This window comes from Mus musculus, chromosome 7, assembly GCF_000001635.26.
Source record: "Mus musculus strain C57BL/6J chromosome 7, GRCm38.p6 C57BL/6J".
In the NCBI taxonomy this organism is placed as follows: domain Eukaryota; kingdom Metazoa; phylum Chordata; class Mammalia; order Rodentia; family Muridae; genus Mus; species Mus musculus.
The window spans coordinates 89,501,006-89,528,460 of record NC_000073.6 but is presented as its reverse complement, the minus strand read 5'-3'; the positions used below and the strand labels follow the sequence as shown (position 1 = coordinate 89,528,460).

At 43.7% G+C, this 27,455-nt stretch overlaps 1 protein-coding gene across 8 annotated transcripts; it reads left to right on the top strand.

Annotated features, from left to right (window-relative positions):
• The first annotated feature begins 1,273 nt into the window (after positions 1–1,273).
• Positions 1,274–20,678, top strand: Prss23 (protease, serine 23). 8 transcript variants are annotated; one of them, NM_001360752.1, is made up of 2 exons: positions 1,274–1,442; positions 17,591–20,678. In NM_001360752.1, exons 1-2 carry the CDS (start codon positions 1,328–1,330, stop codon positions 18,748–18,750), a joined length of 1,275 nt encoding a protein of 424 aa, NP_001347681.1. In that variant the 5' UTR covers positions 1,274–1,327; the 3' UTR covers positions 18,751–20,678. The 8 variants fall into 8 exon arrangements, with proteins under 8 accessions (NP_001347681.1, NP_001347682.1, NP_001347683.1 ...); NM_001360753.1 differs by lacking the exon at positions 1,274–1,442 and adding an exon at positions 9,916–10,021; NM_001360754.1 differs by lacking the exon at positions 1,274–1,442 and adding an exon at positions 10,257–10,437.
• Positions 20,679–27,455: the final 6,777 nt, after the last annotated feature.

Below are 27,455 nucleotides of genomic sequence, written 5' to 3'. Positions count from 1 at the left end.
GATAACTGGGGTGATATTCAGTGATTTGGGGATTAGGAGCGCATATGGTATGTACACTGGACGAAGAAATGATCCATGTTCCATGGTGGAATGGCCCAGCACAAGATTTCATCAGATTATGCTAAAATAGTGAGCCATTTAAAATGTGGATGTTGCTTATTTCTATGATTTCTATGTAATATTTTCAGACTTTAGCGAACTACCAATAACTTAAACTGCAGAGAATGATAGCTTGGCTAAAAGAAGCCATTTTACACAGTGATGCTATCAAAGTAGCTTGCGTACTTTAGACTTCATAGTATTTCTGTACTGAAGCCAAGTACATTTCATTTTTACATAAAACAACAATAACAAAATATCATATCATCAAGGGTGGTACCACATTAATAGAATCATATATGTACACACACACACATATTATCTTTTTACATCCTGACCACAGTCTCCCCTCTCTCTTCTCCTTCTATCCCTCTGCCCACCTCCCCTCTCCACCCTCCATCCATTTCTCCTTTCTGATAAGAAAGGAACAGGCCTCCCAAGAACATCAACCAGCCCTGCTATGTCCAGTTGCAGCAAGACTAGGCACCTCCTCTCCTATAAAGGTAAGATGAAGCAACCCAGCATGAGAAAAGGGTTCCAAAGGCAGATAACAGAGTCAGAGACAGCTTTGGCTCCCACTGTTAGGGATCCCACATGAAGACCAAGCTATACAGCTGTAACATAGGTCTAGGTCAGTCCCATGCAGGATCCCTGGTTAGCAGTTCAGTCTCTGTGAGCTCCTATCAGCCAGATTAGTTTATTCTGCGGGTTTTCTTGTGGTGTCCTTGACTCTTCTGTCTCCTATAATCCTTCCTCCCCCAAGAACCCATTTCTATTATCAGCATAAGCCAGAAAACCCCAGCTGCCTGCTATCCCTCGCTGGCAGATGAACCCACTGCTCATCTGTAGAGGATCCCTCACTCTGCGCACTCGTAGTTGTTGGAACAGAGCTCCAGGCAGCCTTAAGAAAAGAAACAAAATGCTTTGACTATTGAAGGAAAAGCAAGAGAACCCAGGATCCAGGCCACCAGGGAAGCACGAGGCTTGTGCCCACAGTGACCATGGAGTTACATGTTAACAGTTGTGGTTTAGGTCGTGATTTCCCGGCGGCGGGCAAGGACAGTAATGTGAGTAACTACTTCCAGATCTCACTGATTCTAGGAGATAAATGCCCTCACTAATTTTAGTATACTGGAAACCCGGATAAGAGAGTCACCCCTCCTTGAAGAAGGTTCCTACCGCCAGCTGCTGGTGTCAGTACTAGACTCTTCTGGCAGGGTGACCTTCAATGACTCTGCCTTATGAGAAGATTCTCAGAACTGACACCCTCCCGGAGCCCAGGGACAGAGCTGCAGGAGAGGCCTGCCTGCCTGCCTGCCTGCCTGCATGCCTGCCTTCCTATGGTAAGTTCCCGGCTCCCAGAATGGAGCTTCTCCCTGAACCAGGGCAGCCGCCCCAGAGGGGCCTCTCGCCTGCCCTCCCACAAGCCCGTTAGCTGAAGAACAGCTCTTCCAGTGTTCTTCAGGGCTTTGACAGGAAAATCACACTACTGATTACTCCTGCAATTTTCCTAATCCAAGTGCCCAGGGCAACAGGAACCAGGTGCCGGCAGTTTGAAATAAAGCAGCTTACTTCTCCGAGCAAGAAGCACGGCGCTTCTGGAGATAGAAACTCTCCTCTTAGCCTCTGGTGGACCGACTTTAACACACTTTCAAAATGGGACCTAGCTACACCACTCCTGGGCGTGCACCAGAAAGACTCTAAGTTTAGAGATGCTAGCAACACGCTTGTTACTTGTCCATTCACCAGTCCAGTTGTCCATCAGCAGATAGTGAATTGATAATGAATGTATGATATGTGTAAACAATGAAATTCTACATATCCATGGAGAAAAAAATGAAATTATAAAAATTTCGGGAAAATGGATGGTTCTGGAAATGATTAAGAGAGGGGACTCAGAAAAATAATGCATATTATCTCTTATATGTGACTCCAGCTATTAATGCTTTTCATAGATGTATGACATTAGATTTTATATAAGCATATAAATATAAATATGTATGAGAGTAGTTGTGGTTATTGGCCCTGAAAGTAGGAAAAGGACTGCAAAGGGGGAAAGTGAGGTTTTGAAGGATATGCTGGTTAAAGGAAAGCAGAAAGGCAGCTGAGGGGTAGGGAGGGGCAGAGGATTCTGAGAAGCAGCAGGAGGAAGATCAACAATCAACAGCAATCTTCAAAAATGCTGTAGAGGAGCCTAATACCTGTGTGTAAATATACACAGCAAGTTCCACACAGGATGAAACAGTGACGTTCATAGGATTGGTGTGGAAGATTAAAACTGTAACTGATGGCCACTTCCTGTCATGGCTCTGGGTGCTCAGAGGGAACTGACTGCACAGCAGTCCTTACCTCCACAGACACAAAGGAAAACCCAGGGGCCTTGGATTGTCTAAGAAGAGCAGGGACAGTCCCAAGATCAGTTTGTTGCTTAAACACTCCCTGCTCCCTCTCTTTAAAATATCTCCCTGTCCCTTGCTCTATGGCCTCCATTACCAGTGACACCAATCACTTGTCTCTGTGCTGAGCATACAAGGGTGGACAGTATGACATGATGTCTCCCTCTGTTAGCTTTTAGATAACACTTATTCATAGAAGTTTTTATAACAGTAAAAATAATGAGTAGCTAAAATGGAGAATCAGTCATTATTCAATATGTTAATGTTTTTATGTGGTTGCTAATTTAATTAATATTGACCTATGAGGTAGATACTGGTCATAACCTGGTTTGGCTCTTAATGTGATGGGTACTCAGGTGATGTATCTCCCACGTGTTATCTTCCATTCAGTGTCCCTGGCTCCATGCCTTAGAGGCAGCTGGACTGACCGCCTTGCAAGCTCATGCTGGTAGATCCAGGATATCAGAGGATGAAGGGGCTTTGTTGGGGCACTTCTATGTCCATCCCTTCTTTCTTGAGGAACAGTTTCTCCCAGTAGCTGCACCTCTCCGTGGACTTGGCAGTAATTTCAGGCAGGCTTCCCTCTCTAGTAAGCACGCTCACCTGACATTTTGTCCCTTCTTCCAACCCCCAGCCTAATGATGGCGTAGAATTCTGGATGGCTCTTCTTTCACTCCTCAATCTTCTTCTTACCTCTACCAGATGGCATTTTGTTAGAGTCTCTTCATTTGAGTCCTTCTAGGATGAACTGTGTTCCTGCGGAGTTCCTGACTGATATGCCCAATTAAAATAATGTGCAGCAGAGATGCAAATTCTAGATGCCAGCCCAATATTTAACAGCAGACAAATAGGAATGTAAAATGATAATAAAAGAAATTAAAAAGCCACGAGAAAGTTGTAGACAATCACTACAGGAAATCATAAGCTGATAAGCAATATTTTTTAGAGAATGGACATTGTGCCAGGCCTTCAAAAACTGGTTAGAGCATAGACACAGGATTTGGAATAGTGTTTCAAATATGGCCAGGAACAGAGGGGTCAAAAGTGCTGGCCACATCTTAGAAGAGAAGGGGCTCAGTCTCATAAGTAGAGTACACTTAGAAATGGTGTTCCCCAAATGTTCTTCTTTAGAACCTTACTAGCCTATAAAACATTACTCTCATATTGAAAAACATTAAAAAATTTCCCAATCAAGTAAGCTTGAGTACCATCTAATAAATGAACTGAACAAGATTTATTTATTCAGAACTTCTCAGAGCATTTAGGATGCTAATAAGCACATCAAATTAACCTTTAGTTTCAAAGATAATCTGCTAATACCTATAAGAAATATCGGGGGTGTGATATTTTAAAAAAACACACATTTTCCCAATAGGATTCTATGTGGGTCTTCCTGGTAGAGCACTTCAGAACAGAATGGATCACCCAAATCCAGAGGCTCCCTGAAAATGTTCTCACGACTTCATTGGGATGCCTCAAGTCATGGACAAATGACATTTAGAATGCAACCATATAGAAAAGGAAGTTAAATTTATCACCTGGGTATGACTTGGAAGAAAGCAATGCTGATCAGAAAGCTGAAACAGAGGTTTGGACTTATTTGTATATTGGACAATATTAGAACTCAGCAGTAAAACTTCACACAAGTCCTGTCCTACTCATCATGGTTAGCCATTCAAATTACATCAGTTCTACTACTTTTAGCTAATTAAAATGTTATGTTTTAATCTATCTAATAACTGTTTATATTCAAATTGGTTGAGCCTTTACAAGGAGCTCTTGACTCTGCTGTAGAGGAAGAGGCTATAGACTACAGAGGAAATCAAGATGGATTTCCTGCTCAGGGGGCGCGGGGGTGCTCTGAGCCACTTCAGCTTCAACATGCAAATAGACACAACCAGAAGGTACTATTTTCATATAGTTCCCTGAGAGCAAAGAATGATCTGAAACACCCAGTGCCTGAGGGTTTGGAAGCCTTCAGACATGAGTCGATGTCTGAGCTTGAAGGGTGCGTAGGATTTGCCAGACAGAAAAGCTGTCTCATGAAAGACATTGAATTCAAGCATCCAGACTCCATACTTAACCACATAAAAGCTTCTTGTAAGAGAGAAAAGAGACCCCAGTATTTGTGGATAAATATAACCAGAAATTGAAAACAAAACAATTTTCTAAAAAAAAAAAAAAAAAAAAGTTTTCTAATTTGAGAGAATTTTTTTTTTGTAATGTCAGAAATCTTTGATTTCTTTTTTGTTCTTGATGATTCAACTCTTTATAGATTTAGGGAACACCAGAGAAACCCAGTGTTAGCCTCTGGAGACTTTTCAAATTTGACCAAAGAAAATGAGAAACACATAGTTATTTTGAAGTGTTTCTAATTTTTCAGTTTAGAAGAATGCCCTCAGTATACAGGAAATCGCCAGCACCAGAGTTTGTTCTCCCTCCTGGCAGTTGTAGCTCAATCTGGTCTTCACAATAGGGTGAGAGTAAGGCTCTCCCTTGCAGTGCAGCGTCTGTCTGTCACTGAGTCCCATGAGTGCCCCTGTGAGGTTCTAATAATATCTAATATTAGGCATCTGCTACATTTATATTTTATACCTCTCTTATTTGTATCAGTGGGATGATGGCATTTAGTTTTAAATGCTTATCATGCATAATCTCTAACAAATCTAGGATTTTTTAAAGTTTTGATATTCTTCCTTTGCTTGATTAGATGCTTGGAAGATTTCATACTTTTAATGTTTCACCTTGTCAGTTTTTTTTATTTAATTATGGAATCTGTTGTGCTCTTTAAAAAAAAAAGCAACATAAGGTTTTAAATATAACATTGTAAGAAAAAAGAAACTTCTGCCCTTAAGACACTAATAAATGTAAGTATAAAGGCTTGTCAGTGGTTTAACAAGTATTTGTTGATTAAATAAATTGGTGATGCCTTAGAGAAGATTAAAGGAAGAGGCATGAAGGGAAAACTTAAATCTATAATTTTTCCTAAATTCAATACTAAAAGAAGCCTTCTTACTTATAGACCACAGTAATAAAAACATCTGAGGACTGAGTGGCAACTTGAACTAATTTATTCTTTGAGTTTTTGAATTAAATGTGTAAGCATTGATAGCATTTGATTCATTCATCCAATAACTTTTAGAATGTTTAATGAACACTCATAATAGCAATAATAATGATTATTAATAACCATAGCTGATAGAAATACAGAGTGTATTTAATGCTGAGTTGATGACATCATTAAATAGCCCTCGGTTAGCCTGGAGCACAGATTTGAGAAGTGAAGCGCAGAAAGTCACATCCTCTATTAATGTCGCCCGCCCAACAAGCAAATGAACGCTAGCTCACCAGCCGGCCTCTAGAACTCCACATTCTTCTATGGCTTAGGTTCCCACAGTAAACCCTGTGGAGGCCTAAACATTTTAAAAAGAAGTGCTGGGCTTCTCCGTCCCCCAAAATGTCACAGACTCAGACTCTAAGAAGGCATCACCAGGAGTTCTGACTGCAGGTGAGAAAGCAAGGACAGTGAGCAAGCAAGGTGTTTTACCGGAGGGCACACCTCTTTTATGGCTCAGAGAGGTTTCATCCCCCCACCCCCATCTGCTTCCTTATCTCTCATTCCAGCCTCCTTCTCATTCACTATGAAGAGCCGACAACGCCCACTCACTAAGCAAACTACTAGCTCCACATAACGCTTTGTGAGAGTCACCGAAATAGTAAGAAAGCACCTGGAAATGATTATTTCAATAATGTTTCAATCTTGCGTCAAAGCATAAACATCGTCGGTGTTTGTCGGTGGTGTGTGATATTTCAATATACACGTGTACTGTGGAGTGCTTTAGCCAGGAAACAGATCTCCTCTGAAGTAATCTAACTGATAGCTTCCAAACTGACTAGCTCAGCTCCTTATCGGAAGCACTAGAACAGGAGAGTCCCGGACGGACGCAGTGCGGACTCGCAGCTAAGGTATGAGACAGGCCAGCAGGAGCCTCAGCCGTGTGGTCTACTAGAGCAGAACTTGGGATCCTGACTGAAGACTCTAACCTCAGTGTCCTGACTGCAAAACGGAGGAAACAGTAATCCCTGAATTCTCAGTACAATTAGTGGGACCATTACGAGATAGACACCTCACGAAGTAAATTAATCTTACGGAGGGAATAGAATTTGTATTGTGAGGCTGCCTTGGGTATAGAAGTGAGCCAGCCATGTACGTTCTTGTATCACCACATGATGCCCAGTGACCTATTTTATTAGCACAGGCACGTCCATCGTAGATTTCTCAGCCACGAGACTCATGAGCCAAATAAGTTTCTGTTCTTTATAAAGTATCCAGTGCGTGGTGCTCTTTTTCAGCAGCATATGACAGACTAACATATCTCTCTTTTTCTCTTTTATCTTGAAGGTTACATGCAATAAAATATACCCCATGCCACCAAGCATAATGTGTTCATTAAAGGACGCACCCATAATCTTTACAGCCCAGCCCTAGCTCTGCTCCCTCAATCCTTGCAGATTCCTCAGTTATACAGTAGAAATGCTCTTCTCGTCATATGGCAGTGTGGTTCCACAGACTCAGTAAGATAATGTATATTAAAACCTTGCCCAGAATCTGGGGGTGTATGTATCCCAGTGGTAGAGCTTTAAGCCGGTGTGAGCAGGTGCTGTATCCGATCTCCAGCAATTCAAAGTGACAAAGGCAGTAAAATGAAACTCCCGGGCCTTTACCTTTTGAGTTCAATTCAAATCCCATTGCCTCGGGGAAGTCTTCAGACCTGGCATAATAAGAAGCAATGATTCTCTCCCATTTTCTAACTCATGTTTGTTCCTTGACCTAGACTATAATTCCCTTTACCTTGTGTCAGATTTTGTTTTATGACCATAGCTTTTAATGACCTGCACCAAAAGGGTCAGGGGCATTTGCGCAGCCCCAGAAATTTTCAACACAGTGGACAGACAGTAATCTCGCAGGCTTCACCCCGAGCGCACTTCTAACTCCTCAACTGCAGTGCACATAAAAAGGGTTGAGAAGGCAGTGAGGGGGCTGGGGTCCTTTCCCCCTGGGGGGAAGACAGACAAGTACAGAAAAAGAAAACAGCAGACATCTATGTGCGGCATGGGAACACCTGCTGTTTACACAGAACACATCTCTCAAAGGTCAAAGTACCCTACAGATCCATCATGTTGCTGTCCGTATGGCCGCCGTGCAGATGACCTAAGGGCCAAATTATTTTTCTATAACGAATCTAGGAAACATCTAAAGCCAGAGTCCTGTTTAAGCCCTGGACCCTCTGTACGTCTGTCTGTGCTGTTGTTTGTTTGTTAGCTGTTTGGGGAGAAGACGGTAACAACTGGAACTGGCCGAGAGAGGGAAGTGTTCTGAGGCCCGTCTGTGCCCCAGTTTTTCTTTATGATTGATGGAAGTAATATTTGTTCTTCCTGGCTCTACTTTGAAAACTACAACTGTTAAGAAAAATAAGCAATAACTGTCAAAAAAATGGACAGAGGTCTTGCTATATGAAAAGGCTTCAAAACACCGTCTCTTTGCACAGTGGAGTAGCCACAGCTCATGTTTATTACCTGTTCCCTGCACATAAAGAACTATTCTCAAGCACATTCTGCGTATTTATCTATTCAACCTTTAACGCAACCCCAGCAGCCCTGGTTGTATAGAAGGGGCTACTGAGGCAGGGAAAGGTTAGGACAAAAGCCACAATGCTAGTCAGGAGCAGATCCTGGCAGGGTACCACACAGAACTGTGGGATCTTATGACATAGAAACAGTAGCACTGGCACTGTACTATATAGTCTTGGACAAAATAGTTCTCAATGCTCAATGTGTTTATATGTAATGGTGAGAAGCCTACAAGGTCAAGATTGAGGATAGACATGATGTCAAAACAGAGGGACCAAGTCTTTCATGCCATTTTAGCCATTCCTGTAAAGTAACGGAGCCAATAGTTTAGTTAGCCCACATATCAAAGGAGCTCTGGTATTAACGCTGATAGGCAGCTAACAACACATCACATGGCCGTGTGGCCTCTAAAGCAAGCAGTTATTTACTTAACTAAGAGCAGATGAAGCTGGAGGGTTTATCTGGGTTTTTCTTTGGTAATAATTCTTGTGCCTTTGTCATTTCTGTGACCTCTTGAACTGCACTAGGTTTTAGTTGGTGTAGTCATAAAGAGTTCCAAGTCCATAAATATAGCTCGATTGGGAGCTATAAACCCTGGGAGACCCGTAATTTAATTTGTTTTACTTGTGTGATCTCAAAGAATCACTCTAAGCATGTTCTGGATCATTGAGATAACCATCAGTACTACTTTTCTATTGCTGTGATAATACCACATGGCCAAGGCAACTTAGAGAAGAGTTTATTCCAGCTTACAGTGTGAGAGGGTCAGAGTCCATGGAGGCAAGACATGGCAAGCAGGAGGCTGAGAGCTCAGACCTTAAATCCCAAGCACAAAACAGAGAAGGTGAACTGGGAATGGTGCCAGCCTCTGAAACCTCAAAGCCCACCCCCAGTGACACACTTCCTGAGTCGAGGCCACACCTCCCAAGCCTACCTAAACACCACCACCAACTGGGGACCAAGTATTTTAAATGCCAGAGACTATGGGAAACATCTCATTCAAATCACCAAGAGTTAATCTGGTTTTTATGTGCTAAGCTTTGGCCCTAGGAAATTACCACTTTCACAGTTATGTTAACAAGAAAGAGAGCTGGGAAGAACAAGAAGTGAGAGAACAGAGTGTTTTAGGGCCTTGCACAGACCACAGGAGTGGAAGCACTGTGGAGAACTGACTGAGAGAAACCCTAAATTTTACTGTTCCGGAAGAGAATCTTTGTATTCGATCAGTTTGAGTTTTATTCTTGAGTTGTTCAAACGTTTAAGTTTTCACCTAGCTTTATGTATACACTCACATTAATGGATTGTTTAAAAAGAAAATGTAAGCTAAGACAGGGGAGGTCTAAGAAGGTTTTGCCTTTAACGTGGTGGACAATACTAGTTTCCTTTATGTTTGAGAAACACTACTCAACAATGTGTTCAGGGCTTTCCTATTTAAAGGCAAGGCAAACACTAGCTCACTGGACATGTCACTAACATCCTGGTGTGGAATAGGATGTCAGGCCCTCCCTTTCTGAGGGCAAGCTTTGACAGGAAAAAAGGAAGGCTACTCTGGGATTGACAGGAGAAAAAAGAAGGAGGAGGAAGAGGAGGAGGAGGAGGAGGAGGAGGAGGAGGAAGAGGAGGAGGAGGAGGAGCAGGAGGAGGAGGAGAAGGAGGAGAAGGAGGGAGAGGAGGAGGAGGAGGAGGAGGGAGAGGAGGAGGAGGGAGAGGAGGAGGAGGAGGAGGAGGAGGAGGAGGAGGAGGAGGAGGAGGAGAGAAGAAAACGACCTCTGCAAAATTTTGTCCTACTGTTCAGGAGCTGTCTGACTGCTAGCAAGATTAGGCCTCTCCAGTCCTCCAGTCCTGAGGGGAAATCCACAGCTCCACCCTTTTCATCTCCATGACCTGCATGAAGGGTTGGTTCACAGAAATGGATGTGTGGATAGTCTTAAGAGACTACTAAGACTATATAGCATTAGATATTTAAATAGTGAGGTCACCAGGCTGACTCAGTCCCCCAGGTGTGGACTTCTCCAGTGATTTAGGGAAACAGGCACCATAAGCTAGGAGGTGGCTCCACCAGCTGGTGCCCTGGTGCCCCAGTAAAGACCAGGCCGGGGGCGTCACCAGTCAACCCCTGGGAAGCTGCCAAGTCCGCGATCCCTTGCTGTGCTCTGGGACCCAGTATGCTAGCAGCTGAACTGCAGGGCCTGCAACCTCGGTAGCCTGCCTCTGGATTACAAACTGAGGTACACTCTAGAAGCGCTAGAGGAGGAACTAAGGTGGAAAGGAGCTCGGTCGTCACTATTCAAGGCGCACAGAATGCGCACGGGTGAGGAGCTTACAAGTTTGAATTCTGCTTTGCAAACTTGCCTAGCGGCGCTCCACGCACCCGGGGTGCTGGAGGACTGGAAGGTTGGAAGGGACCGCCCACTCTGGAGCATTGCTTTAGCAGACTCTGGGCAATGTAGACCCCTAGAACTTGGTGTGAAGTTGTCTAGAGCGGGAGAGTGCAAGAGTCACTGGTAGGAGCCGTTCATCGGACACGGTGCAGGGGCATCGAGTACGGGGACCCGCTGGTGGTGACGCGCTGCGGAGACCCACCTGCGCGGGGCCCGAGGGTTCTGGACCTCTGAATAGCAGGGTGACGCTGGCTGGAGGCAGGCGGCTAGGGGAAGGGGAGGCGACGGCCGGCGGGCTGCGCGGCTCGCGGCTGGGGGCGGGGCGGGAGGGCCCGGGAGGCGAAGGGGAGGGGATGGGGGGCGGACCGGGTGCTGCAGGCTCTGCTGGACCTCAGGCTCGCACTCGGCCACTCTGCGGAGCAGGCATGGGAGCCGCGCGCGTCCTCCGGGCGCCCACACCTGTCTGAGCGGCGCACGGCCGCGGCCCCGGCGGGCTGCTCCACGCGGGTGAGTGCGATGCGGGGACCCGGCGTCTCCCGCTGGGTCCGAAGGACCAGGCGTGTGCCGGAGCCGGACAAAGAGTCGGGTGCGCGCGGGGTGGGGTGGCTGCGGGTAACACCGGGGAGTTTGCCGTGGCTTCCGCACAGACTCTGGGCTTAGGACAAGAGCCTGAAAGAGCCTCCCTCCCCGGACACCGGCTCTGTACAGCGTTTGGATTCACTCAGTGTCTCTCTTAAAGTGGATGGGGAAAAGAAGGTTTTGAAAGCGCTGTCTTGGATGCAAGGTGTTGTCTAGGGGTCAAGTGGAGCTGTGTATGGCAAGGTGTCCCTGGAGAGGTCAAGGTAGGCTCTCCCCCACGAACACACACTGTAACCTCTACCATTTTCTTTCTTTGAGTTTTGCGCCTACTGTATCTGACTTCATCGTGCTCTGAGCATTAATTTTTAACCTGGCACGTGACTATGAACACACCTTAACAAGCAAGAAAAAGTCAGCAAACACAAGTTGGGATCAGGCTCTGTGCTGGGTGCCGACTTTGCTCTGAGTGCTAAATCTAGAAAATTATGCCTGGGCTATCAACAGTTGTTGGAAGCAAATATTTCTTCAGCATGTAGCCATTTATCACAAATTGCTAACTGAAAGAAAAGATTTGCCCTCCCCTAGAACTTTTAAGAGAGGAAGATGTGTTTAGATGGAGCAATACCACCCCCTCCTGAAATGGAGCCGATTCTCCCTCCCACCTCCCTCAGAGCATCCCTTGAGAAAAGCCTCTGATTAAAATCCTGTTTGTTTTATTGTCCATTGGGTGACATCCACGAGAATTTAGAAACAGCCCGTAGCCTGTGGAAAGTTCCAGATGATTCAGGATCTCGGTTAGTATAGAAATTGCTACTCCCAGGTCTTGTAAGTGAACTTGAGAGGTCCTAGCGAATGCCTTAAGGACAGATAGGTCAATACAAAATAGCCTTATCAGGCTCTGTGAGAAGAGTTTGATTTATAGTTGAAGTTAGGTTTTTCCAAAATCCCTATTGCAAATTAGTATCAGGATATTGTTAGACATTGTTTCGGGGGGGGAAAGTGTTTAAAAGAACTATTACCTGTCTTTCTAGGAGTCTCCTAGGAGTGAGGTACAGTAGTGCATGCCTGTGAATCCTAACACTTCGAAGGCTGGGGAAGGCCAGTGAACTTGAGGCTAGCCTGTGTTATTCAGTGAACATTTTTAAAGAGTCTCTTAGAACTGGATTGGGGACGGGATAAAGAGACCGAGGATTCTTTTGAAGGCACTACATTCATTTTTTTTCTGAGTGTGCCATAAATATATGAATAAATCTTCACTTGTATTTTCCATTATTATAAACAGGCAGTAGGCAGCTTGTCATGCTTTCTCTGACCTTGGAAGGAAGCAGTCTTCCAAGGTAATTAATATGGATTTCATTTCTGTCTCACTGATGACTATTCAGGTAGACAGTGGATGTAGGTATATTTTTCTGCCTGTGGCCTAAGTGCCAAAGTTCCCATTAGTGTGTCTGAGAACATTGTTGGCCCAGGTCTGCTGTGCTAATAGTCTCAGGTTCTCCTGAGCATCCCTCCCATGGATGTTTTAGGAGTTAATGCACCGGGCATTATTCATGCATAATTCCAAATAACTCCAGGGATTTCGTTTCTCATGGTCTCACCATTGACAGCACTCTGTAATTGCTCTGCTGCTAGGCTGTCTTGGGATTACTAGGATGGCTCATTTTGCCTAAAACCTGATAGAGAAGTTAAGCTCTGTGTGACCATGAGATTGTACTTGATTTGCTGGGCTTCTTAAGTCCCCTCCCGTTTCCTTACAAGACCATCATTCTTAAGCCATACTGTGACTGGGTCTGTCTTGCCTTAAGGGGTTATGTGATTCTGGAAAATGAGAGCAAGCTTGGCTTCAGTGTATTCACAGAGCTTTGTTCATTTGTAGGCATTTGCTTGGGGAATTAGCAAAGCCTCATTGTTCAGTGTCCCTGGCTACAGATTTCATGGAGGACCCTTTGTCGCTCTTCCAACTGGTGTCTAGCATGAGCACCACCTTCATGTACTTTCTTACATTTTATTGTGGTCACAGGAAACCGTACTTTGTAGAATAGACAATAGATGTCTGAAAAACTAGATGTTCTCTTGTAGCAATTGCTGGCTTCTAGGAGTTAAATCATTCATTCAAACATTGTCCCCCATAAGGAGAACTGAGTTGTTAGCAGTTTTGAAGACTGTCCTCTAGAGAATCACAAAAGTTATTCTCAGTACTCCAGTCCCTAGTCCCTAGTCCTCAGTCCCTAGGAAGGTTATTGTCATTGGCACATCTGATAATGTGCAAATTCCCTCTACCATAAAACTATTATTGGGCTTATGAAGTATGTTTGTAAAGTGTAAATATTTTGATGCACTAGATAACTAGACAGTGGCTAATATTTGCAACCTGGGCAGGGAGTGTGTAGTCTTCTTGTGAGTCAGATAGTCAAAGCTGGAAAAGAAATGCAGTTTCTCTATTACTAAGTATGATGAGAAAAATCGCTGTTTACCTTGCTTCTCCATTTTGCTTTGCTACTGGGTGAAGTAATTCATAAAAAACATTTAGTTGGAAAGCTTAGAAGATAGTTTATGTGCATGAGGAACCTGTATCCTGCAAAGGTTCATTCCTAGAAATGGAATGTGACAGAACTAACATTTTTTTTTCATCCAGATTTAGCTATAAGAAAGATAAGGTTTGGCAATCTTCATTCCTTTCAAAAGGTGTTGGCTTTCCAAACAGCTCTACAAGAACAAGATGATCCACTTTTAAATACTACAGGATTTAAAGTTAGGTAGCACATGCATCATGTTTCTAGCTGAGAGATTAAAATTGTGTATGTTACATCCCTGAATGTCTATGTATAAATCACTTTAAATAGGATGACAGAGCAAATTACTTTGGATGCTTATAACTTTAATAGCCAAGTGCCAGTTTAAGTCTACATGAGGACTTCACATTTAGTTTTATGTCTCAATTGCTCAGCAGATATTCCCAATCAATTTGGAAAAATGTTCTGCACTAATTTCTCGAAGTCTATGTCCCTTTCTATGTTTGGACTAAAGTTTTAACTTTCAGAGGCTCATAGAAACCTTAAGGAAAATGTAGAATGAAGATCGTCTTATCATGTCAATGAATGCAGTTCAACACCACTGCGTACTTCTAAGCCTTGTTTCTAGCTAAGAGAAACTAGTGCTTCCAAAGTACCCCCAAATTTGATCTTACACAGAGAAAGCTGTGTTTTTCCTTAAGTGGATAACAGTCTTTGCCATAGATGGCCAACTTCTCCCTGACTCTTGGCTACGTGATCAGAACTTAAGTTGTGAGCAATCTGAATTGCTAATAGCCTATCATTTAGTAGACTCTTTAAGCATTCTTTCATTTGTAAGTGATCTCTGAAGTTCTTGGCATGTAGTCATCTACCATGTTGCCAAGGAGTAAATTTGACCATCTATACTGAGAGGCTATCAGGACAAGAGCCAAGCTGACTGACTACCCAGTACCCACAATCCAAGGAAAGCTGGGTACCCGTCCATGCAGTACCGCTCACTGGACTGGTTTCTAAAGACGTTACTTCTCTTTTAAACACGGACTAAGGGGGGATGGCATGTTGGCACTTGTGAAATGGGGTGTACTTCGGAACGTTAGAAAGTATTCTTTAAATAAATAGGGATTTGCTGTATAGGCAAAGCATTTGGAAAGAGGGTTTAATTTTGCCTGAGAAGAGGATTAGTTCATTAAAGCGAAGTTCCTAGTTGGATTTTTAAAAATGTGTTTGCAGTGGTTTCAGAGTTTTCCTGACATTCGCTTTCCTGACACCCTTGTCACAAACTGTTTCATTTTTAAATAGATGAATAAAGCTATAGACAGTAGGACAAGTTTGGTACAGTTGATAACTCAGATTCTATCCAGTTATGCACTTGTTTCAGATTTGGAATTCATCGTTTCATGTTCTGATATTAGTATATCTTAGCACTCCAGTTTTTCTTGTCTACTAAAAGTATTATATGTGTCTTACGATAAGTGTAGCATGGTCCTCTCTTAGATCCTATGCTCACCCACACATATTTTAAAAAGAGGAACACTTGACAGCTTAGGCCTCTGGATTCTGTGTCTCCTTAAGATAAGATGAAATACAACTTGATGCATTGTGCATAACAGAATTAATGTTTTCCACATTAGTCAAGCAAAGAGAGGATGGTTATGTTGCAGTCTTCAAGGGAGACATCTGATTTCTTTAGTAGATCCCATTTGACAGGGATTCTGGTGTGAGTGGAGTGGCTAGTCAAAGTGGGAATTATTATAGAGCAAAGGCTGTTCACACCAAAGATGAGCTCAAGAGCTGGGTCCTCAGTATAGCTGGGTCCTGGTATAGTCAGGCTGAGACCACGTTCTACACATCTCCCAAAGTGTTATCATCACTACATGTCTTAACTCTCCATTGTAAGGTGGACTCTGTTAGCATCACCACACCTTCCCTGGTCGCTTTGAAGCATTAGTCCTGACATCATTGTACCCAGCAAGCACATACAAATACGCGTGTGCACACATCCATTTCCTCCGTGACTTCACAGGTGTAAGGATTCCACTCTCAAGTACCCAAGTACTCCCCAAATACCCAAGATCTTTTCTATTTACAAAGATGGAGAGAAGTAGAATTTTGAGGACTTAGGAAATACCGAGGAAATGAATTTTTTAAGGATCTCGTTCCTTCATTTCTCCATTTTTATTTTCCTTAGCAGAAGTAGAGTTCAAGGCAATGGGGCAAAAGAGATAGCAGAGGGGACAGAAAACACGTTTGAGTGTGTGGATATTAGGGATGTGGCTCGGCTTGCTCAGGTAAGTTAGGTAAGATCAGTAGAGTTTTCGACCTTATATAAAGCAAGCACAAGGCACTCAGAAGTTGCCAGTGTATCTGCACCTTGCAAGAGAAATGGAGTAAAAAGATAAAGAAATCACTGTTTCCTCTTGTGGATGCTTTGTTCCCTTAGCTGGACTCTTGAGAAATACCCCCCCCCCCCATTCTGCTCTGGGATGCCTGACTGTGAATGAATTACCCTACCCACTGAGTCAGCTGAACCAGAAGATTTGGAGCCAGCCGGAGCCCACTGATGCTTAAGCAATGATGAAAGCACTTCCAACCCTCTTTGTAATTGCTTTTCTCCAGAGATGATTGATCGGGGCTTTCAATACATCTTTCAGGATACAGTTTGTACTCTTGCATTTAGTACACACAGTGCTCTACAACGGGCTTGTTGCCTGCTGCCTCTACCATCTCTGTACACCCCTGCCGAGCTGAATGTAATTCCTGAGCTGACTCACACTCATGCCCACCCCCATGCTCTTGCATGCTGTTCCTTCTGAGTGTCTCCTTCTCTATCTCCTAGTGTATCTAATGCCTTTTCAACACCTCCCCTCAGTGGAACACCTCTCCTCCTTCTCTTACTTTCTGCATCTAACTTTGTACCCTTTGTCTGAGCCACCTCACCATCTATGCATATCTGTCCCTGGAAATCACCATGCAGCATCAAGAACTCTATTTCCTGAATTGCAATATTAATTTATTCTTCCAGCAACGTGAGCATCCATCCCATAACTCTTTCACATGTTAGCATAGGTCCAAGGTAAAGATATTAGACAAGCTGAAAACACAGATACAGACATCTGAATAACCAACAGCAATAATCATAAGGTTATTAGATACAGTGTTTAAAGCTTTATATCTTGAACATTGACCCTTTATTTTGCAGCATAATTCAAATATCTACAATTATTTACTTGTATGGAAGTGTGAAGATGGTTATTCAGGATCCAACAGCTGTTTCAGCCACACCCTAAAATATAAAATTTCAATGTATTTGGGGTGAAATGCACCCAAGTTGCTGAAGGTTGGATCAAAGGCAATGCCTAATTTATTTTTTTCCAAATTCAAAGCAAAAATCTGCAAAATTCTCATGTCATCTTCCAAGTGCATGCATGCATCATGTAGGAATGATAAGATTTCTAGTATGACTCCACCCCTCCCAGATGCCTTTGCGACCAGTAAAGTGTCTGCTTTAGATTTATTATCTAAGTGAGCATGTTGCCCAGAAAATTATGTAAGAACTTACTGTAATAGAATAAGATAACAAGGAAGGAAAGGGGCCAAGGGTGGGTGGGTAGCTAGACAGGAGAGGACAAGGTATATAGAATCAAGTTAAAAGAACATTCAAAAATCTCATAAAAATGAGAGCTGGCCATATGTTCACAGAATAGTGGTAAATTTTCTAGATGTGGCCCTGTAATGTCCCATGGTCTTTACTTCTTCATCATGAAGGGGGTGGGGAATAGCTTCATTTGGATTTGAGGTGTGGAAATGATCCTAAGGTCAAGCAAGTCCTTGCATGTAAGTGAGACCATTACCTGAGGGAGGCTCTCGCTTGGAACCTGAGGAATGTTCCCAGTCTTAGAAACATGACCAGCGTGCGGCTGTGCCCTGCCAGGCTGCAGTAAATGAACTGTATAGCTTTCATCCTCCTGACTTCTTGTCTTTGTTTCTACAGTAGCACTCAGCATGGCTGGAATCCCGGGGCTCTTCATCCTTCTTGTCCTGCTCTGTGTGTTCATGCAGGTGAGTCCCTACACCGTTCCGTGGAAACCCACATGGCCGGCTTATCGCCTCCCTGTAGTCTTGCCTCAGTCTACCCTCAACTTAGCTAAGGCAGACTTCGACGCCAAAGCGAAATTGGAGGTGTCCTCCTCATGTGGACCTCAGTGTCACAAGGGAACACCACTGCCCACCTACGAAGAGGCCAAGCAGTACCTTTCCTATGAAACCCTTTATGCCAATGGCAGCCGCACAGAGACTCGGGTGGGCATCTACATCCTCAGCAATGGTGAAGGCAGGGCACGAGGCAGAGACTCGGAGGCCACAGGGAGATCTCGCAGGAAGAGGCAGATTTATGGCTACGATGGCAGGTTTAGCATTTTTGGGAAGGACTTCCTGCTCAATTATCCTTTCTCAACATCGGTGAAGTTGTCTACTGGCTGCACTGGCACCCTGGTGGCAGAGAAGCACGTCCTCACTGCTGCCCACTGCATACACGATGGGAAAACCTATGTGAAAGGGACACAGAAACTCCGAGTGGGCTTCCTGAAGCCCAAGTATAAAGATGGTGCCGGAGGGGACAACAGCTCGAGCTCAGCCATGCCAGACAAGATGAAGTTTCAGTGGATCCGCGTGAAACGCACCCATGTGCCCAAGGGGTGGATCAAGGGCAATGCCAATGACATCGGCATGGATTATGACTACGCCCTGCTGGAACTCAAGAAACCCCACAAAAGACAGTTCATGAAGATTGGTGTGAGTCCTCCAGCGAAGCAGCTCCCAGGGGGCAGGATCCACTTCTCTGGTTATGACAATGACCGGCCCGGCAATTTGGTGTACCGCTTCTGTGATGTCAAAGATGAGACCTACGACCTTCTCTACCAGCAGTGTGACGCCCAGCCCGGGGCCAGTGGTTCAGGGGTCTATGTGAGGATGTGGAAGAGACCACAGCAGAAATGGGAAAGAAAAATTATCGGCATCTTTTCAGGGCACCAGTGGGTGGACATGAATGGCTCTCCACAGGATTTCAACGTGGCAGTTAGAATCACGCCTCTTAAATATGCCCAGATTTGCTATTGGATTAAAGGAAACTACCTAGATTGCAGGGAGGGGTGACATGCGTCTTCTTGCCAGCACCAATGGTCTTTTTGCACTCATTGTAGGAGAGGCTAGCTTTTTATCATTGACTCTTGTGGTGTGAGTCACATAGTATCTTTTACCTAGTATTCTTCAAATGGCAAAAATTATTGGCTATATTATTTTAAAACTGTTGTGTGCGTTATAGCATTTAAGCAGTCTGAAAGCATACTTTTGCATAGAGACTTTAAAGTATTCGGGTAATAGGGCCTATTTGACAAGGAAGTTAAACTTTCAGTTTTTGGAGAATTCTAATTTTTGTCTGATCCAAACTTGCTTCAGAGGTTTATATCAAATACGTGACACACAGGGAATATGAATTCTTATGTTTGTATATGTATATGTTTTCTTCTGAGAGTCATATATTGATATTTTTGTAATGTGTGGTTATTATGCTTCCAGATAATGATAGCAAAGTCTTCAATAGGCAATTTATAATGTTTTGGATTCAAACATTTACGTAGTAGTCCTTGAAGAGAACAATAATTTATTGGCTATATTGATACCCATATAAGACTGTATCTTACAGTGCACAGAATTCCCACGCTGCTTTTAGTTTTGAAAATAAAACTTTCCCTTGTAAAAACTGCTGTTCTGCTTTTGTGGGACGTCTGTATACAGTTCTGCAAAGCTTGCTATCACACCAGAGTGGGCAAGACCATTAATTCCAATCCTCCTCTTGGCAAGGTTTTATTCGCATGTCTGAAGCTAACAGTTTCTCGAAAGACAGTAAGTGGAGCCTAATTAGAACAGGCTGAAAAGCTTCCCAGCTAGCACTTGTGGCTACAATAAAAAACAATTCTTGGATTTTCTCCCCACAGTGAGGCACATCTCACAGTTTATCATTTGGATGAGTAATTTAAAATGAATTAAATTCCAGAGAACAATGGATGCACTGCTCCATAGATGTCACTGCAGAGTAACCACTTGTTTGAAGCCTAGCATAATCGCACAGCCTAATCCAGATTTATTCTGCTTAGTTTTTCAACGTTTCCAGAGAGCTTTACATTTGTTTAGTTGGTAAACTTTTCTCTCTCACTGCACTTATTCTATAGTTTAAAAAAAAAGTTTGAAAGTAGCTTTAGGAAAACCAGTATAGCTTTATTTTCCCGACTTCAAAGTGGCATCTCGTGCTGGAATGGTCTAGGCTATAGGAACATAAAACCAGACATAGCAGTCAGAAAAACAACTGGAGGTGGTGGGTGAGATGGCCCAGCAGGCAAGGATATTTGCTGCCAAGCCTGCCAGCCTGAGTGCAATTCGTGGGACCCAAATGTGGAAGAGGAGAACTGACTCCCACAGGTTGACCTCTGACCTCCACTGGCACACCAGTGCAATCCCATAAATACACAAATGTAATTTCAAAATCAGAGGGCTGGAGAATGGCTAAGTAGTGAAGAATGTTTGCTGAGGAAACATGTGGACTGAGATTCAATTCCTCCTGGAACATAAGATGAACAGACATGTAATCCCAGTACTATCAGGGACAAAGATAGGAGGACTGATGGTCCTTGCTGGCTTCTGGCCCAACTCCAAGTTCAGAGAGAGACTTTGCTACAGAGGAATAAGGCAGAGAATAATAAAGCAGAACACTGGATGTCCTCCTCTGGCAATACACACACACACACACACACACACCCAGACACACTACATAAAATAATTCAAACAATGGGGGAGAATACAAAAACTAACAAGAATCATACATTCTAGTAAATGTTATGTAAACAGAATCACAGCATTAGGGAGAAATTACTGACTTATTTTGTAGTTTCATCTTGTGACTCTTAGTCTAAATCTATCAGCGAGGAGACAAGCAACATGAGGTCGATGTTTGAGGGGTTGCATGCTGGGTAATTTTAGCTTACATTGTAGCTCTAAGAACATTCAAATATAACACTGTCAATTAAGCATTCTCCCAGTGGCTTGTGTTTCTTGAGCTTTATTTTTTTTAATTTTTATTATTAGATATTTTCTTTATTTACATTTCAAATGCTATCCCAAAAGTTCCCTATACCCTCCCCCCGCCCTGATCCCCTACCCACCCACTCCCACTTCTTGGTCCTGGCATTCCCCTGTACTGAGGCATATAAAGATTGCAAGACCAAGTGGCCTCTCTTCCCAATGATGGCCGACTAGGCCATCTTCTGATACATATTAGGCTAGAGACACAAGCTTGGGGGAGCGGGGTACTGGTTAGTTCATATTGTTGTTCCTCCTATAGGGTTACAAACCCCTTCAGCTCCTTGGGTACTTTCACTAGCTCCTCCATTGGGGGCCCTGTGTTCCATCCAATAGCTGACTGTGAGCATCTACTTCTGTGTTTGCCAGGCACTGGCATAGCCTCACAAGAGACAGCTATATCAGGGTCCGTTTCTTGAGCTTTATGAAGGATAATCCTGGTAAGGCCCTGGAGTCTGTGCCGCAGGCATTCCTCATATCATGTAAGTGCGTAAGGCATAGCAAAGGGACTCAGCAGGGCTGGGGGGAATCTGCTGAGTTCCAGTACATTGCTTTGCAATCAGGCAGAAATCTCATCCAACTTAAGGAAGAAGAGGCATGTCTATTACTATGTCTGGTCTGTGGGAGTTTTGTTTGCTTTTGCATATGTGTGCAAGAGGTACAGTGTGTATGTGGGGGGGTACTTTGAAAATAGACAATTCTTTTATGAATCTCCTTGAGTTTTAGATGTGGGCTTTTAAAAAATAAAGTTAGAGAGCGGTACAAGTCAAAATAATAGCAGTTCTTAACTTACTGGTCGATGCAGTGTACTAGAGAATAGTACCCATGTGCATGGAATGGTTAAAGAAAACAATGGACTATTTTAATATGTTCATCTTTTCATTAGTGACAAACAGTGGTATTCAAGTGTCATAGTAGGGCTAGGGAGATGGCTCAGTGTACAAAGTACTTTTTCTGCAAGTGTAAAGACTAGCGTTCAGATCCCCAGGACCCACAAAAGAGCTGGGAAGACTACAACCCCAGATATAGGAAAACGGAGACAGTAGATCCTTGGAGCAGACTAGCTAGGCTATCCAGAAGCAACAAGGTCCAGGTCCAGCAAAGATCTTATCTCAATAAATACAGTGTGCAACGTGGAGGAAAATACCTGACACTGATTTTTTTTTACCTACTTATGCACATGCACTGGCACATACACATGCACACACATGCACACACATGCACACACACATGCAAACACATGAACACATCATACACATACGCAACAAAAGAACATGTCACAGCAATTGAAAGAGTGACTTTCTGGTAGCAATGCAACGAATACTATACCTGTATTAGTTGTGAACACTGAAACAGTATATTTCTCCCAAGGCTAGTAGAACCATAGATCCTAAACCATGCCCCTTAAATTCATGTCATTCCAAGTTTTCTGCCAGAACTGAAAAGGGTATTGTCATCAACTGGGAGGGAGATACCTCTTAATGCCCCCCTCCTGTTTGCACACTAAAAGCTATAAAAACATCTTATAGGAAAGAGACCTGTGACTATTTTTAAATCTGCATGTCAGCAAATGTGTCTGGTCACAGAGCCTTTGCATTCACCCTTACCGCTTCCAACAATTTTGCCCTTGCAATATATTTTAGGTGTTGTTGTTGTACAAATCTCTTAGTCAATGAGACAGAGTGGAATATGTGAGGAGCTACACATTGGGCTGGGTATCTGTGCCTTTGGGGCTTACTTAGACCTTGTAAATAGGATTTGGAGATGTCCAGCACATAAAACGGAAGAATAAATCTAAAAGCCATTTGTCTGTGAGAATCAGAAGGTGGTGACAGAGTTTAGGACATACTTGCTAGCATGATTCCAAACTTTAGGAAGAAACCAGTGTAAAAAGCTGTAGAAATAACATTCAGAAGATACAAACTATGAACCATTATGTGTCAGAGCTGTGTATGAATTCCTGCCCTACCTGTTTGGGATGACAAAGAGGTTAGAATGTTGAGACCATACTCCTATTTCCCAGTTCTTTATGGATCTTATGCTACCTCCTCCCTGGAAAAAGTTCCAAGGATACCTGAGCTACATACTTCCATGAAGATCTTTCCTAACCCTTACAAGATTTTCAACCCAGAATGTGTGAGAAGGATGGAGTTCACTGGCTGACTTGAGAATCTACCACCCGTCAATTGGAGACTGATGACGTGCGTACAGTCTTGCAGAGGAATTCAGACTACTCTCCTCAGCACCTCCTCATCCAGGGTTAGTGAAGGCCCTGGGCCAGGGATGCCAGCGGACAACCCCTGCACTAGATTTGATTCTTCATTTACCTAGCATATGCTACTACTCATGTCTGCTCTTTTCCTTCATTCTTGTCATGAACCATTTCAGTGGTGCTTTGAAGTGGTCTCCATCCAAGTATAGATGGTCATAAGATATTTCCTTATTTATCATCCAGAACAGGGTCGTTCTGAGGGTGACTGAAAGCAGATATAGTATAAAGATGCTGAGGCACATTTCACATGTGGCAAACTAGCATGTTTGTTCATCGTTCTAGTTTAATTCTGGTGCCAAAACACTATATCCAACTGCAGCTTAGGGGAAGAAAGGACTTATTTGGCTTACACACCAAGGTCTCAGTCCATCACCGGAAGTCAGAGCAGGAACTCGAGGCAGGAAGGGAGGACTGCTTACCATTCCACACAGCACTACCTCCAACAGGGAACTAGCATGTAGCCAAGAAGGTGCTGCAGAGAGCATGGAGGAACCCTGCCTCTGGCTTTCTCTGGGACTCTTATTTGGCTGTTTTTCTTATAGAGCTCAAGACCACCTGCAAGGATGCAGTGCTGCCCATAGTGGGCTGGGCCTTCCACATTCATTATTAAGACAACTGCAGACATGCCCACAGACCAATCTGAAATAGGTAATTTCTCAACTGAGACATCTCCTCTCCTTAGACTCTCGACTGTGCATCAAATTGAAAATGAAGGTTTACCAGGACAGTCAGTCTGGTTGCTAAATCCTTGAGGCCCTAGACAGAATGTGGACCATGAGCCTTGTAACAACTTGGGGTGCATGCCCCTGAAGTTCTCAGCTCAGGCTTTCCTGTGGTTCTAGCTACATTCCTTCATCAGAATTCTGAGGTCTTCCCATGGGGGGGGGGGCATTTCAAAGACCTTTTGGTAGGTGCCTAGGTGCTGGGGAGATAACTCAGTAAATGAGACCAAGCCTGGGGACCTTGAGTTCAATCCCAAGTGGTGGGACGGTGCACACATGCAATCAGAGTGCTGAGGAAGCAGAGGTAGGCAGGTCCCTGACCGCCCAGCCAGCCTAGCTGAGACCCTGTCTCAAAAAAGCAGAGTGAGTAGCATCTTCAGAAATGATTGATACCCAACGTTGACCTCTGGCCTCCACAAGCATGCACACACAGGCACACTCAAATGAACACACACACATACATACACACACACACACACACACACACACACACACACACAGAGAGAGAGAGAGAAAGAGAGAGAGAGAGAGAGAGAGAGAGAGAGGCGCATATATACAAACCCTTCTGATGGAGCTAGAATGAATGCATTTCTAGCAAATGTGCTACACTTGTTTTTTTACTCTGGTATTTCCCTAGCGGAAGGAATAAACCCCAAGATAGGTATAAACAAAGTAAAGGACTGAGGCAGAAAACTGGAATGGGGACAGGATGGTTTCATAGTTATCTGGTTTGTTTTAGCAAATAAGTCTCCGTGCACTTTAATCTAGAGCCCCAACCCTTCTATGTGGTTTCAAGATTTCACTCTTTATGTCACCGGCTCCTTCAGAGGCCTGGGATGAAGCAGATGAAAGGGGAAAGTCTCTTTCTAGTTCACTGCGAGTGCATCCCCAGTAGCTGCTACCTCCCTTTAGCTCCCACCTCTGGTGATTTAATCATCCCCTTCTTGCTCATGGGTCACAACCATCTTTGAACTCTTAAAGCCTCTCCAACAGTGAACCAGCAAGGAGTTCCAAGCCCTGTCATTGTCTTCCATGTCTAAATCGTCTAGGGCCAACAGGCTTTCCATACTTGAAAGCTGCCAACAGCAAATCTGGAGAGGAGTGGTGTTCCAGATGCAGTGAATTGGAGTGAAAACCCACCTGTCAGGATCAGAGTTGTACTATTAAAGAAACAGCCAGAGGTCATTGTAGCCAGAGCAGATGAAACAAAAAAGATGGCTGTTGGGAGAGAACAACCTGACCAGCTCATGTAGGAAAGAAGAGTTAAGACACGGAGTTATAACTCATTGTACTTGCTGTGAGACATGAACAAAGAGCTTCCAGCAGGGCTGCTGAGAGGATCTACCCAGGACCAAGGTATGAATGGATGGCAGTGCACTAAAGGGAAAGGAAGGGAGGTTGTGTTGTCCTCCAGGGACCAGAGATTAACAGAGTCTCCTTTTGCGACTCTCCATACTCCTTATTAAAGAGCTAACCCTGTTGGCCGCAGGTACTCAGTCATCACCTACAAATAAATGGTTGATTTGCCAGATCTTCTTATGGGGGCTCAGGACAGTTTTGCCCACAACAAACACAAAGTCCCAGGGCCAAACTCACCCAGGGAAGCACAGGTTTTAGTGAGCCATAAAAAATGGCGGGTTCATACATGGACACCAAACAAGAATCAGCTGGGAAGATTATGTTGACCTGACGGCATATTTGAATGAGATTGTCCTAAGTGTTAATTGATGTGGAAAATAAAAAATCCAGTCATCTATGGCTACACCATTCCCTACACAGTGAGTCCTGGATTGTAGAGCGCAGATCCAAGCAACCATGCCTGTTCTTCTCAGCTCTTAGAGTCCCTGTACCTCCCGTGCTATGGTGGACTGAAACCTGGGGTTGTAAGCTGAATAAACCTTTCCCCCTCCCAGAAGCTGCTTTTTGTCAGTGCTTATTTTTGTAATCAGCAATAGAAATGGAACTAAGACACTGCCATGTGCCCTGCCAAGCTTGATGCAAGAGTGTAAGTTGGCTCCACAGACTACTTTCTCTCTCTGTGTATCAAGAGTGTAAGTGTTAAATGCTCTCTTGGTTTTGATTTGTCACTTCCCTTGTCCTTAGACTTCTAAAAAGACCTCAAATGTGCTTTTTCATAAAGAAGCATGACAGTTTTGAGAAACAATTGTCCCAATTCAATGAAACAGGATTGAAGTGTTTGGCGTTGTGGAGAATGAGGGAAGCGAATGGCTGGCTTGGGCTCCTCGGTATGGGAGGCACAGTGAGGCGGTGCCAGCACTAGCATGTCTCTATAGGAACACACATATATCCTCCCCGTTGTCTCCCTCCTGGACAATTCTCACTGCTTTCTCTACCAGTTTTCTCTACATCCCACTTGTGTACTACATTGCTGATGATCTCTGCTGCTGGAGTACAATTTCAAGAGGACAGTGCCCATGTTATGTCCTAATAAGTGTATTCCAAGGCAATCATTGAGTAAATTGTCTTATTAGGTTTAGATAATCTATAATGCTATGGTTGGGATTACTTGAAGCCAGAATAAGACTCTTGCAGCGTCTTGGACCCATCCTATCTCACTTCATTACCCTAGCCTACCCTTTCTTATCCTCTCCCTCCATACCCTACCCACCCAATCTTATTTATACATTATATCCTGTCCTGTCTTGTCTTAGCAGGTATTACACCATCACTGTCATTTATATCTGTCTTCCCTGCGAGTGTAGGAGCCTTGTAAGAGAAAGAGCAGAATTCTGTTCTATCGTCCACTGGTGTCCTGTGGCCCAGCATAGGAATCGCTCACTGAGAAAACAGATCTTTGTCATGACTTGAACAGTAGTCCAGTGTCTGCTTCCTCAGCACATCTCACATGTGATCCGGTGATTGGTTGCTCAGTGGTCTGCGCTGTCTGTCCCCTCTGCAGCTCCTTACCACTAGTCTCATTCCATTCGCTCCTTTTTAAGATGATGACAGCAACCTCTAGACTAGAGTATGAGCCTCCCAGCTTGTCTTGGCTGCCTCAGACATGTCTGAAGCAGAGACTTGATCCCATTTTGTTTCCCCTTGACTAGAACTCGGTCACTAGAACCCCAAATTTCATTTTCTAACCTTTGAATCATATATATATACATATATATATATACATACATATATATGCATATGTATATATATGTATATATATATATATATATACACACACATACACACACACACACACACATATATATATGATATATATGTATGATATCCAATATATTGATCAAGTTTCTTCTCCATTGCTCTCCAGGCTCATACGGTCTGACTTTCAGCTAAGCCCTACTGAACATACCTGTGTTTTTTATCTTTGGTCATTGGTCAAGCTCCCCTCCTCTTAGCTTGCCCTTTCCCATCTCTCCAGGCATAATTACTTACCCAGCAAACAATCTACAATGGGTACCAGTCCCACCCCCACACTCATCCCAGAATTGCAGAGAGAACGTTGCACATCTGTGTGTTCAAGATGCTTGCGTGTCACTATAGTAAAGACACTGTCCCTATTTCCCAGGGCTCAGGGATCACCCTCTCTACAGAACTATCTTGGCATCAATGACATGTAATTACCACTCTGTGAGTTAAACTAGCTGAGAATCTCCCATACACTTTAATAAATCTCCCAGTTAGTGTCCAGCCTCACCGCTGCATTTCCTTTCTTGGATTTATTAATACCAGTTCTATATCCAGTTCCCCGATGGGAA

What these genes read in the sequence shown, in the direction of transcription:
- Prss23 (NM_001360752.1), top strand. Translation starts at nt 1,328, where the DNA reads ATGACTCTGCCTTATGAGAAGATTCTCAGAACTGACACCCTCCCGGAG. An exon ending in TGCATGCCTGCCTTCCTATG is followed by an intron (nt 1,443 to 17,590) that starts GTAAGTTCCCGG and finishes TTGTTTCTACAG; the next exon opens with TAGCACTCAGCATGGCTGGA.